The sequence below is a fragment of the Nomascus leucogenys genome, chromosome 3 (genome assembly GCF_006542625.1).
Source record: "Nomascus leucogenys isolate Asia chromosome 3, Asia_NLE_v1, whole genome shotgun sequence".
NCBI classification, from domain to species: domain Eukaryota; kingdom Metazoa; phylum Chordata; class Mammalia; order Primates; family Hylobatidae; genus Nomascus; species Nomascus leucogenys.
The window spans coordinates 109,683,042-109,700,481 of NC_044383.1; the positions used below are offsets into that span (position 1 = coordinate 109,683,042).

At 34.6% G+C, this 17,440-nt stretch overlaps 1 protein-coding gene and 1 long non-coding RNA gene across 3 annotated transcripts in view; one reads left to right on the top strand and one right to left on the bottom strand.

The window, feature by feature from the left end:
- Positions 1-17,440, bottom strand: part of TRDN (triadin) — a 401,037-nt gene that overhangs the window by 197,302 nt on the left and 186,295 nt on the right. The window contains exons 11-12 of one of the 2 annotated variants that reach the window (XM_012506168.2): positions 13,249-13,308; positions 12,356-12,415 (exon numbers count right to left, since the gene is read on the bottom strand). In XM_012506168.2, coding sequence (XP_012361622.2) covers positions 12,356-12,415; positions 13,249-13,308 — 120 coding nt within the window. Of the gene's footprint in view, positions 1-12,355; positions 12,419-13,248; positions 13,309-17,440 lie in introns of both variants that reach the window. The other variant, XM_003255652.4, reaches the window with a different exon arrangement.
- The window catches only part of LOC105739609, a 30,952-nt gene continuing 27,416 nt past the window's right edge, over positions 13,905-17,440 (top strand). The window contains exon 1 of the long non-coding RNA XR_001115563.2: positions 13,905-14,078. This is a non-coding gene — a long non-coding RNA (uncharacterized LOC105739609). The remainder of the gene's footprint in view (positions 14,079-17,440) is intronic.

Consider the following 17,440-nt stretch of genomic DNA (forward strand, 5'->3'; position numbering starts at 1 on the left):
TAATGTGGAGAGTTGACAAGAACTGTGGTGGAGATGAAAGCCTGAGTACAGTGGGGATGAGAGACTGGAAGGAGAGTGTAGACAATGCTTATGAGGAGTTTAGCTATAAAAGGGATCTGAGAAATCAGGCAGCAAGCTGAGAAGGATGTGCTGTCAGTAACAGGATATTTATATAGTACACATATCTATCTATCTATCTATCTATCTATCTATCTACACACACACACAGATACATATGCACACATATGACATAGCACATTTTATGCTGCTGAGAATGACCATAGAAATCAAAATGAATTTGCAGAGGAGAGAATTGCAGGAGTGATGTTCCTTACTTAGCAGGTGGGAAAGGCATACTGTGCACCAGTGGAAGGATTTTTCGTAGAAGTATGAACATTGAAACCATTGTGTTGTGTTGTCTTCTGCCAAGAAGGCAGAGAATGTAAGGAGACAGATGAAGTACATTGTTGGATTTGATGGTCAGAGCTTGTGGGAGATCTCTTCTAATTTTTATTTTCTGAGAAAAATAGGAAGCAAATAATTTGGCTGATAGAGAAGAGGGGTAAAAAGGTAAAGGAGAGTTTTAAAACAGGAACAGTTTGGAGAGAGTAGTCTCAGAAAAGAGAGAGTGAACTATTATGATTCCATTTCTAAAATATAATGGAATCACCAGGCATTCTTTCAAAAGCTAACTTAGGATTGATTTCACAAATGTCCACTGAGCCCCTGCTGCATGCGTGGCATAATGGAGCAATAGTAGGTAGTGCAAATTCCTGGGAATGTTAGTGTCTATACATATTTTTAGAGGGAAGACAGCCCAAGTGGTTTACCATATTCCACTGATAGGCTTGTATCACATGTTCAAGCCATGGTGTATTTTCTTTTCTCCTCAGATTTGTATAACATATATTTTCACCTCTACATCAGCATGGTATCTTTCAAGGCAATTATTTTATATGCCTTTCCTTCTAGTGTATTTTAGCATTAGCTACTTCATCTGTTAGCATTAGCTACTTCATCATTTTTGACCTTATATTCCAAAATTAATATAGCTAACAGGATATGTGCAAGTGACTAACAAAATTACTTAATTGTTTATACTTACATAAATTATTTTTTGTAAAATACTGTTTTTAATTGCAGAGGTAATTTATTACATGTGCTCCTCAAGTCTCCTTTAACTACTTACAACAAACAAACTTTCTAAAAAATAACCACAATTCTTATTTTCTGGTCTAGAAACTTGCTATCTGAATCATTTTTCCCTATTTTTTGCATTATAAATAATTATTAAACTTTCTTTCCTACCTTAGGCTTATTGTCTTTGGGGTTTTTCTACTGAGATGTCTCAAGATATTTCTTTGCCCTGAGGACAATTAATCATTATTCCACATGTGTAATAATTTTTATTTTTTTAGTGCCCTTGGTTTATGCAGATATCAATAAAACATTCTATGATAAGATTCACAGTGATGTTTTTTGCTGGAATAGGCAGTCAGGAGAGATGGTGTAAATTCAGGTTATATATAGTGAACATTTACTATGGCCTCACTTCCTGAAATAAACTTGACTATACCTTTTTTTTTTTTTAATAATTAACCTTCTAGAAGAGTTAGACAAGTGGCTAAATTTAAGACAATGATAACAATAATAATAATAACTTCACTTCAAAATTTAAATAATCTAGACATCAGTTTCATTTAGCTAGATGTTTAATTTTGAAAAAATATAATCTTGTAAGTCTTCTTAAATGTAATGTAATCCTTCTTCTTACAGGATTACCTCCACAAATTCAAGAAAGATACCCAGTCTTTCTCTGTTTGAAAACTTGAAATGGCTGTGTTCACTGACTTAAAAGATTCCCCATATAATCTTAAACATCCCACATTGTCTACTTCTAACTTCCACCATGGAGTCCTCATTCTTAGGGATAATAAAAAGTAAGTCTACACCTAAATAGGAGAGTAGATCAAAGTTAGAAACATGGCTTTGATGTTCTCCCTGTTTCCTCATTTCCATATTACACATCCACATTTCTGAGCTACTCTCTCCTGAATATAATCTGGTTTGTTTCAAAATATCTTTATTAAAATTAAAGACTATTATCCAAGTTTAATTCTAAAACTACAAAGTAGAGGGGAAGGATTTCATTCCTTACTAGACATAATATTTTCATGAATGAAACCTGCAATTTCATTTGCTTTTGTTGATCACACTGCATTATTCTATGTTGGGTTGGTTTTCTAAAATACTTAAATATTCCCTCCATAGATGACACTAAAATTTCTCCCTTGTGTTGTTCTCTAAATAAAAATAAAGGAGTTATATCACCTATATTTTCACCATCTAGAAATGACTTCTTGAAGGGAATACTTATATTTCTTTTTCAATGTTGTAGCTACTCCATTTCATCATTTTTTAAACCTAATCTAGGGAATCATCACCCAATCCAATTTCAGCTCAAATGTTTTGGACAAAGTTTATGTAATTTCTCTGCTGGAGGGATAGGACCCGTGGCCTAAGATAAAACAATCAGATTATTCTTTTACCCTCACCATAAAGGTTAGTTCAGGAATGGGCCTATGAAGACTGATACTACTCAAGTTTTTGTTTGACCTTTCAGGACGCTGATCTATTCCACCCCTACCCCCTTTCCCAAGCCCCTAGCAGGACATGAACAAGAGAGGATATAGGGCGGCACCTATGGCCAAATTACAGCTACATAGGCCAATTCCAAGGGAGTAGAATCCAAAAACAGAGAGAGAAATCTCCTGATGATTTCGTGTGACCTCTGCATCAAGTTAAACTCAAAGCCAGTTTACTCCAGAATAGTAGTTGGATATACTAATAAATTCCTTCTTTTAGACCATCTGCCACTTGCAAGATCAAGTATCTTCAGTGATATACCACTGTTAAAAGTGTATGTGTTCCAGTCTCTATCCTGATTAAAAATAAATATTATATGTGTCTTGGTCAAATATCCAATTACAGCTACATAGGCCAATTCCAAGGGAGTAGAATCCAAAAACAGAGAGAGAAATCTGAGGTCGGTGGTCGTCCTGTTCTAGATCTCCAATAGTCACCTACCTACCATAAAAGAGAAATAATTTCTATACTTCTGCCTTGATTTTTGTGTGAGCCCTTGTATTTACCCTATTATAGTGCTCATGGTTTAATTTTTACTTATCTGTTTGCTGAAGCCCTTGGAGACAAGTTCTATGTCTATTACACTGATCTATGTCCAACATTAAGCAGATTTCCTTGCATATATTATGGGATTATTAAATATTTGTTGAGTGAATGAATGAAGGAAAGCATAATTTCTACAAGAAAAGTAAGAGTCAGGCCTACAGGATCTCTTCTGCATTTTTTCCTCCATGTTTACCACTGTCTGCAATATTATCTGAAGGAAATTAGCAAAAAAGAAAAAGAGGGAGGAAAAAAATAAGACATTAAAGCAGTCTACCACCATTTTGTTTCCTAGAATTAGAAGACCAAGTGCTTATTGGGTCCCAAAAGACAGTGAAGCTTTATTTGGGGACTTTCACACTGACTTCACTCTACTTACTGGTGATGATGGGCAAGTTATTTACCTATTCCAATGCTGGGTTTCTCTTTCTATAAAAAGTGGATTATAATGGTTACCTTACAGAGTTGTTATGATTAAATGAGAAAACAGATTTAATAACTGTTGTTATGATTACTTTAAAATGCTCCTGATAAAATGAATCTATACTGGCAGAATTTGCTGTTGTTTCAAAAATACCCTTTTGGGATCCCTAGAGAGGCTGCAGTTGAGGGAGATATCACTTTGATGTTTTTAAAGCTTTACTTGCACTGAAAGGAAAATCTTATAGACTTTTAGGATATGTAACAACAAAATTTGCCTGGATATTTCACATCTGCATTATTAAATATGTATCTCAAGTCACAAGGAAAACTCAGGCCACACTGTCACATTATTGTCTAACAAATTGATCAAAATCTCTCCATATTTTTAAATTGAGATTAACAGATTAAAAAATAACTTGTGTCTAACTGACATTCTATTTCCTATGCCACTCTGTGTCATTTTCCCAGGAAAATTTAATTTATGACATTTGCAAGAGACTACTGTATAATTACATTATTTTATTTCTTACTTTTTTCAGAAAATAATTTATCCTATTAATAAATATAAACTGGAATTTAAAATAATTTGTCTAATATGTGTGCAAGACCTGCTAAAAAATCTTGATATATCAATGCATACAGAGAAGAAATATGTGGTCTATTTACTGATATTTACTGATTCTTCTTTATATGTATTTCAATTCTCCCTGTTAAAAGAACTTAATAAAAGATAATACAAGGCCGGGTGCAGCGGCTCATGCTGTAATCCCAGCACTTTGGGAGATGGAGGCAGGAAGATCACTTTAGTCCAGGAGTTGGAGACTAGCCTGGGCATCACAGTGAGACCTCACCTCTACAAAAATAAACAAAATTAGACAGGCATGGTGGCATGTGCCTGTGGTCCCAGCTACACAGGAGGCTGACGTGAGAGTATCACTTGATCCCAGGAGGTTAAGGCAGCTGTGAGGCGAGATTGCACTACTGCATTAAAGCCAGGGGGACAGAACGAGAACCTGTCTCAAAATATAATAATAATAATAATAATAACAATAAAATAGGCTGGGTGCAGTGGCTCATACCTGTAATCCCAGCACTTTGGGAGGCCGAGGCGGGCACATCACGAGGTCAGGAGATCGAGACCATCCTGGCTAACAAGGTGAAACCCCGTCTCTACTAAAACTACAAAAAATTAGCCAAGCGTGGTGGCACGTGCCTGTAGTCCCAGCTACTCAGGAGGCCGAGGCAGGAGAATTGCTTGAACACGGGAGGCGGAGGTTGCAGTGAGCCGAGATTGCGCCACTGCACTCCAGCCTGGTGATAGAGCAAGACTCTGTCTCAAAAAAATAAATATAAGAATATAATATAATATAACACAACTCTCAAGTTTAGGGGTGATCTTGTTTTCGTCCTCAGGGAGGGTAGCCCCAAGTCCCCAAAATAAGCATTAAAAAGATTAAAAATAGTCGCATTTATACTAGTCCTTTTCTTCAGGCCTAAATACTTTTAACATGAACCTTCTCTCCTTCTGAGTTTTTAATATTTATTTTAAAATGCCCTTGCCTCATTTTTGCATTCAGCCCAAGCACACTTTTGTATTGTTCAAACCAAAGGTGAATACGTGAAAAGTTATCTCGGATATTCCCACAATAAGTTACAGTGGTAACTCCATTTTACCTTCTCTAAAACAGATTAGCTTCTAGAGCTAATATCATAGTAAGTAAGAAGATATCATAGTAAGTAACAAGTCAGAAGACTTTCCACTGTTGGAAAATCTCTTACTCTCAAAGGTATAAACAACTATTGTCTTACCTAAATTCCATGATTATAAAACACTTGAAAATATACTGTCTTTCCTTCAAACCCTTCAAGCATAGCCAATGTTTTTAACACAGAAAGGAATCTACTATTGCCTTGTAATTGTGGAGCCTCACTAAGTCAAGGCTGGGAATTACTGATTAAACCAGGTCTAATGTGTACTAGATTTTCCATTTTTTACTTATCTGAATGAATTTTTAAAAATTTTATCTGGAATATAAAAGAATACAACTGCCCCACTATCACTCAAAAGTGTGTGAATTAACTGCCCCACTATCACTCAAAAGTGTGTGAATTATCTATATTTTATAACTTGATAGTAACTCCTGGATTACTATCAAATATCCTGAAAAAATGTATCTAGATTTCAATGTCTAACAATACCAATTGGAAGCATTTGTTAAATCTTGCCCAAATACATATTTGCAAAACTCCAGAAGAAAAGATAACTTTCTAAAACCAAGTGCTTTTCAAATAAGGAGAAAGATGTGGGTGATCAGAAAAAAAGCTAGAATCTCCTCAATATACAAGTCTAGAAAATGGAAGGATGTTCTTTTAAACTAAAACTTAACATGAATACATATGAAAGATACTATATGGTATTTTGTCCAATTATAAATGTACACATAAATATTTCAAATAGGTTTCTTTTAGTTACATGTAAATGTAGAAATTTAAGTGATCTGTAGTCTGCCATATATATTATTTTGAGCTAGAACAACTTGTTACAAAAGATTCAAAAGTAAAATAGGTAATATTCTAATGCCTGGTAGACAATAATATTTAATGGTATATTCAAAGCAATAAGCTTCTGTAAAGGACTCTTTGCAATTTCTCAATGACAAAAGCAGATTTTGTAGAGAGAAAGCAAATAGCCAAAGGTTTTAGTTTGTGCAGATTTTAATATTATTTGCCTCATACAGTAATTGAAAATATTCTATGGAAATAGATACGAATGTATCCCTTAAACGGCACAAATTCTTTATGAGTTCTATACTAGACGAATCTTACCTGACCAATTCATCACCACAAAGATGTTTCAGTGTAAAGCTCTAATGGGGTATTGTAAATGACTGATCCTTAAAGAGCTTTACTAAAATACATTTCACAAACTTTCCTCAGTGAGCACAAAAGACATTTTGGATATCTCTTTTTCTAAAATTGAGGCTTTTATCTCAGAATGTATTTATTATTGGAGTTTTATTTTTATCACCAGAGCCACCTAATCATGTATTGTATATCTTACAAATGCATGCCTCTCTTTTAAGGCAATCTGCATAGAGTCCTAGTCATAATTTGAAAACATCAACTTTTTAAATATCAGAGCACCTGTGGTATTATCTCAAAAAAAAAAGAATATTTTTCACTACATACTCATCAAACTACGATTTCTCAATTATCTTTTCGATTTCTGCTTATATATTCTGTCCCTCTGAGCATCAATCTCCTACATTCTGTTTATGTACATCGGGAACTAGATTGAACTATTAAAGGAAAACTAGACAAAACACAAAAGACTTTACTCCTCATACAGCCATAATCCTTCCCCCTTCCCCGCAAAGTCTACACTTTAGTCTCCATTTTTGCACCTCCCGTTCCAACCTGACTTTATCCTTTCACTCCACTGACTGCCCTTGTAAAACAAACTTGTAAGTGACATTCACAAAGTTGATAACTTTTTGCTTCTTGAAACATCTATTTCTGAAACATCTATAATACCAAGCTCTTAACTTTTCCTTTAATATCTCTGGCAATTTCTTTCAGACTCTCTTGCTTTATTTTCCACCATTGAATTTGTAGGTGTTGGACTTCCCCAGGTCTTGATCCTGGGTTCTATTCCCTTTTTCTTTTGACACAGTGTCTCTTTTTAATCTCATCTATTCCAAGAGCATTAACTATAATCTATAAAGATTCCTATATTTAAAACTTCAGCTCAATCTCTTCCATTACACTTTTAACAAAATCCAAATACTTATACATGTCCCTGCATATTCTGACTCCTAGTACAAACCACACTCCCCTTCCCCCACACATCATATATATGTATATATACATCACACAATGATACAGCAATCAATGGCTGAGTCCTTTCAATACATCAGATCTCAATTTAAATGTTGTCTCTCAGAGAGGCCTGCTCTAATAATCTTATCTATTTAAATAACTTCCCACCCCAAAGCATTATTTTCTATCATTGCCTTAAATTTATTTTCTCCACTGCCCTTACTCAGAGTTGAACTTATGGACGTTTTGTCTTTATTGACTGTGTGCCTCCCTTGTCAAACTGTAAGCTCCATTAGGGCAGATCTTGTCTGTTTATCCACTTCTGTGTACTCAGCACCTAGTACAAAGCTTGGCATATAGTAGGCATCTTTAAAATATTTCCTTCAAGATGCATGCATGAATGAATGAACACATTGGTTATTTTCTAGTAACTAGTTCAGAAAAGCTATGTGGTTTTTAATATCCTTCTTGTAATTTATAGTTCTATACAGATAATTCCTGAAAAAAAAATCCTATTGGAAAGTGTGATAATTAAATATGGTTTTATACCATTGTCAATAGTTATTTTGTCAAAATTATTTTCACAGTTAATAAGTTTATAAACATATAAGATGATGACAAATTTAACTCCAAAAAGTTTACAATTGTAACTATGAAAAGGGCAACCCAAGAGCAATGGGTCATCTTAGCTTTGGCCTGTTTCTCTTGTGTGTCTATATATTTTGCCCAGGTTATAATTGTTTTGTTATGAGACAAGTCAACTTGTTAATTGTTCACATATTATAATCTAATCAAGTAGGTGAAACGTTATTTCTTCAAAAATATCACCTTGTGGTGGAAGAGAGAAAGAATATCCACGCTTCTTTTATCTACAATGAAGGTGAAGAGCAACATAAACTTCAGGTAAGTGTGCCTTGTGAACACTTAGAATTGTCAAATTCGATCATATTGCTTAGTTGTGTCATCCTTTTCATTTCTGGGGGGAACTCAAAGATAGGTTTCATCACTATATAATGTAGGCACTCAAAAACCATCTCTTATTGTATGAATTTCATTATCTTGGACATTCCTGAAAGTATCATTTTTATAGACACTGTTGATAGCCTCTTTCAACTTCCATTTCACTCCACTTCCACTTGGGAAAATTGGAATGCATCTTACAGACTCACTTGCAGCCAGAGTTCTGGAGACATACCAAGTTCCACCAGATTGAAAGCAGAAATGGTTTGACAGAGCAGATGAATGATTTGGCAAATGAAGATGTTAGTAATTTGCTGAGGCTTGCCTCAACATTTCCAGGATCTAGTCTTTGCAGATGTGAGAAGACAGTGCTGGTGAACAAAGCAGTCTCCTCATCTATTGATCTGCCCTGATGCTTAATAATCCAAATTTTGATTATTTGATTTCAATTCTTTTAGTCCTTCAATAACATTGTAAGTACTCAGTTCCCTATATAGAATGTCTTCTAGTAGTACCAACTACAGTGTTTTGTGTTTCTAGCACTGAAGTCTAATACAAACATAGAGAGATGTTTTTAAAATCTTTATTTCTTTCGTTGATTGCTTTTTTTAATGGTATTTCTTCAAGTGAAAATGTACCTTATAACATTGCAAAAATATCAGGATGATTTTTTAAAATTTTTACATAATGTTTTTAAGTGGCAGGTATTTATTCAATTTTTTACCATGGATGATTTCAAATATACACTAATAAAGGAGTGTTATAATTAACCCTGATGTACCAATTGCTCAGTTTCAACCCCTATTAATTAATGGGCTGGCAATTTTGTATCATATAAAGCCCACCCACCCACATCTTCCCCAGAGATCACTGGCAAAGTGTGATTTACCAGTGTCATACAGTAGAAACCCATTTATCACTGAATAGAGTTTAAGCCTTAGGTTTGTTGTGTTGGCATAATAATAAAATATAAGGGAAGAAAATAAAATAATAATATATAACTAAATGCATATATTTTATAATATAAATAATATTAACATTAACATAAATATAATAAAATATCACAATAACACTCATATATTAAATAAGCATGTAGGTATATCTTATGCCTTATAAATTTGCTTTTTGGGGCTACAGTAGTGAGATCATATGCTCTACCATGTTCCTCTATTTTAGGAAGAAATGACATTTGTTCCCCAACTCTTCAAGATTTCAGGTTATTCTCAATTTCTCTCATTATCCCTATAAAATTTTACTACTTTCATTATAAGCTTGAAACTTGCTGTTTGTAAACCATATTGGTGTCACGTGAAAATATAAAGAATTATTAAACCCTAAAAAGAAACGAGTTAAAAACTAGCACTAACTGAAACTCAATCTCTCTGTCTGTCTCTCTCTGACACACACACACACAAACACACACACACACACATACACACACATGCATACACTGTTTTGAGTATTTGGGGCTTAAGGGATTGTAAACAAATAAACTATGCCTATCTTTTATCAGGAAGTTGAACTGATTTGGAAAAACCAATGGAATTTTGTGTAATCAAAAGTAAAAATGACAAGCATGCAAACAGAAAACTGGTTCCAAGAAGGACAAACTTGTTTTGCAACACTAACTGAACAGTCCTGCCTAGATGTGCGGAGCAATTACTCAGTTTGGTCTCTGCTTCGGTGGCTGAGCACTGTCCTTGTAGGAAGTGATATTGGCATAATCCGTTCTCTTGCCAGTGGTGCACAACCTCACTTTGACATGACTGCTGGGCTAATAACACAGGTCTCCCAGTGGCAGGGGAGTATCAGATTTTCCCATGAACCATTGCACATAAACATGTTTCATCATTTCCCTCAAAAAGCTAAAACCAATCCAAACACACGTGCACACACACACATGCATGAGCACACACACACACACACACAAAATCACTGAGTTTTGCCAAAAATATGTTTTCAGATTTTGCATTTGCATGCATATGAAAAATGCTTGAAAATTACAACTCAAAATTTTCTTCTGCAACTCTTTTAGTAAAATTGATAGCAAGGAAAAAGTATCTTGGTTTATCTTTACCCCTCAATCATGTAATTTTCACAGATCCACTGCTCTAAGCAAGCAGTTTCTCAGTAGCTTCATAGAGTCAGAACTGTTTTTCCCTTCTTATGATAAAATATATATTTCATCAGAAAATAAGAAAGTTTTAAAAGAAAATGAGTGAATATTTAATAGAACAATAGACTACAATAATACATCCTTAATAATGGAAATTTGGATGCAAAGGAATGGGCAATCAACTCTTGGACACACAGAATGTCTGGCTGATCCTTCTTGCTCATTTCATGGGCCACATAATCATGCAATTCTTAATATTTTACATTTTTTTTCTACCCCATTTATAGCATGATGCCAAATATTTCTATGTATTTCTATTTGCTGCTTGCTAATCATAATCTTTATATAGTTGACATCCTATGCTCTTCTTTTTAGGGTCCTCACCACCATCATTTTTTCCACATACATTATTACTACTTAGAAAGGGAAACATTTTCACTAAAATGCCATCTAACCCAGCCTGCCCTCCCCAGACGGTTCTCCACCCTGAAGTTTTCAATCTTCTTCGTTTAAGCTTACCTACCACCTCATTTTCTAGGGTACAATTTTTAGCTTACACAGGAAAGATCTGGAAATCTCATTTACTTTAAGTTCTTAATAGCTGAGAGGAATTAGGTTTTTACCCCATATACACAAGCCCTAGAAGATTTGCATTTTAATAGGGGACAATTCCTTCATAACTCAAAGGAATGGAATGGTTCTAATGGTAGAATTTTAAGCATCACTGACATCAGTGGAGGAAATCTTTGAGGTGAGAATGCTTATCACCAAACCATGATACTTGAGATGACTGTCTTTTCCATGTAAACTTAGGCCTAACCTGAATCGAAGCCAATATTCATGTTTGAACAAGAATAGAAACAGAACAAAATTTAAAGCAAAAATTGAAACTGTCAAATAGTTGAATAACCTTATTTCTTAATAGGGTGCATTATTCTCTCTCAGCTTCTTATCTTTGCAAGGTGGTATCGTTATTACTATGTATCTCTTTTCAAGTTCATTGTATCTTGACCAAGGTGGTCCTCACCTTGATTAAACTTTGATAGATTTCTTTCTGACCTTCAGCGGCTCCTGATCTCCCTTTTCTTAGGAGCATTTACTTCAGAAAACTGGAAAACTTGTCATCGTAAATTCTTTCTCTACTCTATTGAGATACAGATTTTTTTTTTTTTTTTTTTTTTTTTTTTTTTTTTTGTAGGGGGATGAGGAGACAGGGTCTCCCTCTGTTACCCAGGCTGGAGTGCAGTAGTGCAGTTATGGTGCTCACTACAGCCTCAACCTCCTGGGCTCAAGCAATGCTCCTGTCTTGGCCACTCTAGTAGCTAGGATATTTACAAGCCACTTTGCAGTTTCACAACCCATGAAGCCTTTCTCAAGGAACTGAGAGCCATCCGTTTGAAATGTAATCATCAAGAAAGATAGTGCCCCATCTCTCAGTTTCTGTGGAAGAGTAGGAGCCTAACTTCTTGGACTCCTTGCTCCACATTGTGAAACTACTTCTTATCATGCAGATATAAGACTGAAAGTTTATGTTTTGAGGGGCAGAAGCCAATATGCAAAAACAGATGTCCTGTGATTCCCCATACCAGCCATTACAAACACTCCTGCATTTTTTTTTTAGTGGAATTGAGTTCAGACTCAATTCCAGTCTCTCTCTCCTACTGCAATAGCCTTGAATAAAGGCTTCTTTGCCTGTTTAACTTTGTCTAGTGCAAGTTTTGCTTTGACCTTCACGTCTTGGGTAGATACAAGTAACTGTATACAATTTGTGTGTGTTGCATGAGGAGTCTTTCATGAAGCAAACATCCTGAACGTAATTCATCTAAGGAAACAAAGAAAGTGTAATACCTTTTTTTTCCACATCAATGGCAGTTTCCTTCTCACTTTTCTTTTTGACATCTTCTTTTTCTGCTGGTAAAATAAGAAAATTATAAGCCTTTACCTGTTTAACTTGCAAATATTTCAGGGCATGCATGACTACCAGTGAGACGTCTAATTTATCTTGTACAGAGAAATCTTAAATCAGCCATAAGTCATGTCAAATATGAATAAGGTAGCACTTTCATAACAGACTAGTGGCTTAGGTATAATTTCTCCTCAGGAAACAGAATTTTTTTTTGCCAAAGATAAAAATTATTTAATAACAGTGAAAACACTAAATGACATTATTAATTATGGTATTATTTAACAGCTTTCCTAACATACATTGAAAAGAATATATTGAATTTTCTCTGAGCTGTGAGGTCACCAGAACCATGTCAAAAGTTCTGAAATCTCTTAAGTTCACTTGGGACATCAGATGAATTATTTGAAAACAACCAATTAAAAGATATATATATATGTGTAAAACAAACCAATCAAGTATTTTCTGCCCTCTACATAAAATGACTTGATCTTTTGGTGAACTTTTAAAATTAAACTGAATTAGTTAAATAGTAACCGTCATGTTCACATATATAGTTAAGTAAAGTAGTGAATTAGAGAGAATTAAGCAGCTGCTCTTAAGAAAGAAAAAATAATCACAGTAGTAATTTTCAAAAAGTGTTTAGGCTTGAATTCTCTTTAAAAATTGACAATTTTAATTTTATTTGGAATATCTAGACATGTTAAGAGTGTTCGTTAATAACAATGACAATGCATTTATTAAGGGAATTTCTTTCCTAGAAAATAATAGATTTACCAGTAGCATTATGCATGGACACTAATTGATTTATGTGGCACATGGTTTTTAAATTTCTTACCTTTCTTTTTTGTTTCAGAAGTAACTTTCTTCTCAGCCTTCTTCTTTTCCCCTTCTTTTTCTAGAGAATACATTTAAAATATTTCCTTTAGGGAAATTTAGTATGAAAGCAAAACCAATGTTGAAATGAAAGATGTTAAGTCAGTTCTGCCTCCGGCTAACTTTGTGACTGAGCAAGTAATTTAATCCCACTAAGCCTTATTTTCCTCATTTATCAAATAATAGTACCTCCCTCAAAGTTAATGTTTACAAAACACTGTGTAAAGTGCCTGGCTCACAGTAAATGTGTAACACTGTAGACTGCTAATACTGTTTACAAATAATGAACAAGATAGTTTGAACTTTCTGAACCAAACAATTGTTTATCTAGTGCCTAAAAGTATTGATATATAAAATTAAAATATATTTCTTGGAAAATATACTGCAGATAAACTAAAAGAATTAATATTTGTTTTCTTTTATACATTCAATTTCATTAGAAATAATATATTAGACCATTAAAAAGGTATCTTTTGATGTAGCTGTTTTTCAGATCTGGCTCTTGTCAACAAGCATTTAAGCCTGATGACAGGTGTCTGGCAGTGTGTTGGAGACATAACTTCCACTGTCCTTTCTGAGTGGTTGTATCAACAAGGCTGTTCAATCTTTGCACCCAGAGGTTGCAGTAAGTCTGGATGCCACATCAAACTGTTTGTGGTACTTCTAAACTTTGTGGAAGAGCCCTGTTTCATAAATCTGAGACAGCCTTGGTCTGAGGGGGCAAAGACAGAGAATTCACGTGCTGCCCAGGCATAGCCACATAGCAGGTGTACATCCCTGGACACTTTTCTGGTAAGCATAATCATTTCAGATAACAAAGTCCTGTACTAATACATAGTTGTTGAAATTGAATGTTCAGTGGTTTTAGATTTGGGACAATAACAGCTATGGTTAATGTTGTAAATGTACTGATTTTTATCTTCAATTAGCAGTGCTATTTACCTTAAATTTGAAATTCCTTTCTCTTTGTCAGTTGTCTCTCATCTCAGGTACAGGTACATTCAAAGACTTCCGTTACCCAGAACTATTATAAGATCATTGTTATGCTAAAGAAATTCAATATGTAGTTCTAGAATGAATCCTTAAGTTGTCTACTAATGACTGCATCTTATTAAATAGAGGAATTAACTCATTCCCTTAGGTATAGAGCTTTTTTACCTACAAGATCAAAGACAACACTTTCTTTCAATGTTAGATGTATAATTTATAAAGAATCCCTTTTATGATTTCTAGAGATAATCTAATGTCGCAGGGAAAAATGTATTCACACTTTGTCTAAAAGTGTCTACAGCATACTATTACAGCTCATCCAATCAGAAGTAGAAAGTCAAGAAGTCAAATTTTGATAGTTCCAGAGATAGAACTAAACCAATTGATTTCCACTTCTCCTTTTCCTAAAGGTTTATACATATTAAACATGCAGATCATATTTAAAATTCTGAATGAAGATACTTTCAAGTATCACTACTTTCAGCTTCTCTGGGAGAAATTTTATGTAGCAGTGAATTTTACGTCTTCTCTAAATAAATGTATATGCCAGACAATTGAATAGCCATTTGTTAAGCATCACCTCTGATGTCATGTATCAGCAAAGGGGTTAATTAAAATACAAATGACTTGTAAATATTTCTAAGCTCATGCTAAACACTAATGCCATGATAACCATAAGATCAGAACTCAGTATCCAAGTCTCCAAGTTTCATAAGGTTGATGAATAAATATTTCATTAAAAAGCTTGTGCCAATTAGTAAATCTTACACTGAACTTCACAAAGAAAGTAGATATTTGAACCCAGAATATGGAAGGCATTCATTTATTTTTCAATTTTTTTTAGAGAATGCTCTTGTGCAACAAATTCTACCCTTCAAATTAATATGGCTGAAATTTTATTGTGGTGATACAGTATTCTTGTCTTCGTCCAAATTGAATTAATGCTCCTATTATACACTCTGCTTGTGATTACAGTCATACACTGTGAGAGTCATGAATAAGAGAAGTCCACAAAATGCAGATATAAATAATGTCGTTTAATAACATTTTTATGAATTAGACCTTTAAGCTGTCATTATGAGACTTACTTTATTCTTGCTGAATTTCATATAAAATGTCAACTTCTTAAGATTCTACATTTCCTCAAGCACTATTGTCTCTGTTATATAGGTGATTTGGTAGTAATGGAATTAAATTTTTCACTTATAAAAACATAACAATTTAATTATATCCTACTTAGATATAAAAATAACCCATGTTTCTTTTGTGAAAACTTCCCTGCCCCTGACTTTTTCTTCCTCAATATCCAACAGTACTCTTCCCTGTCTACCTGACTTTGAACACACATAAAAAATTTCCTCTTCCATCTCTTTCTCATTGGTTTGCCATTTTGTTTGTAACAGCTAGAGAAGAATTAGAGCATTTAAGCCCATTGATGTTCAGAAGATTGAAAATTAAATGTATCTACAGGATGTGAAAGTATCAGAATATTACCTTTCCCTGACAAAAGTACAATAAGCCCTGAAATGATGGCTGTATTCTGGCAGGGATCACAGTGGAGTGTGGTTGGGAGAGAAATCTTTCGTACAATGAGCAGCTCTGAGCCACAAATATGTTATTAGCTTCTGCATAAATTAACATCAGATGAAAGAAAAATTAAACCACTTACTTCTTACTTTCTAAGCCCTCACAATGGGCTTTTCTTTTGCTTTTAAATGTTTTTTATGCCATCTCAAAGCCAGACAATACACAATACTTAATTACAATTGTAAAGCTTTCTAAGATGCTGGTTCCATGAGGAAACAAATGCAAAATGTTTTATTTTTGTCTTATGTTTTGTTCCTCCTCTCTTTGCCCTTCTAGTGTAGAGATTATCCTAATTCTGTGTATCAGATGAGTGCTTTTATTCTAACACTCTGGCCAGAACTGATGTATTCCTGGTTCCAGTTAAGTAAATAAGAACTTGTTTCTTTAATAACAATGCATTCCAACATACCTCATCGCTGTCACCTTGTTTTCTTAGAGTGGCAGAGATTGGCCTGGAACCCAGCTCACAATATGAGCATGGAAAATTTTACATAAGCTTAAGATAAGTTCAATTACACGAGTGATTATTAGAGTTGTCCCATTGTTATCTACAGAGGGGTGTGGAGCACGAGAGAAAGCACAGGTGCTGGCATTAATGACCTTGGGCTAAATTCTGTCCATGACTCTTCCTGGTTGTATGACCTTGGGCAATGTGCTATGGCACACCGAATTTCATTTTCCTCATTTGAAAAGTGGAGCTAATAAAATCTACCTTGCTTACTTGTGAGAAATGGAGATAACTGGGCTAAAATGCCTGGAACAGAGTAGATGTAGAAAAATAATGATAATAATGACAAGCTATTACTATATTTTTCAAATAATAAAAATCTGACCACATATAATCTTTTTAGATAATTTTTTAGGTGTGACATTTACTGATCTCTTTGAGTAAATGCAACTTTATTCTCATTTTTCTATATCCAAGGAGGGTATGTCTAGAATATTTTGCATTGAGAAACTAAAGGGAAAAAAATACCCATAAGCAAGACAGAAACATGTTATGAAGGGTACTGTACTGCAGTGAAGTGGATTCAAGTCTCAATTTTGCTATAATTAGTAGTCATTACCTTATGCAACTATAGATGAATGCTGTATCTTCTGTCTTCAACCATAAAAGGCAGAGAAATGAGTAGAATGTGTTTGAGTCCCCTTTCACCTGTTTATTCCTTATTTACCAAGTGAAATATGCATCATCTTGCATTTATTTTCTAATTTTTCTGGGAATAGGTAACCTAAAAAGAGTTGCAAATATCTATGGTATGTTGTCTGGTTTTGATATGGCTTAAAATTGTTTAAAGCAAGAGAAAAGCCCATTTTAGAGACTTAAAATAGCCGGGCGTGGTGGCTCACGCCTGTAATCCCAGCACTTTGGGAGGCCGAGGCGGACGGATCAGGAGGTCAGGAGATCGAGACCACAGTGAAACCCCATCTCTACTAAAAAAAAAAAAATACAAAAAAATTAGCCGGGCGCAGTTGCAGGCACCTGTAGTCCCAGCTACTCGGGAGGCTGAGGCAGGAGAATGGCGTGAACAACCCGGGAGGTGGAGCTTGCAGTGAGCCGAGATTGCGCCACTGCA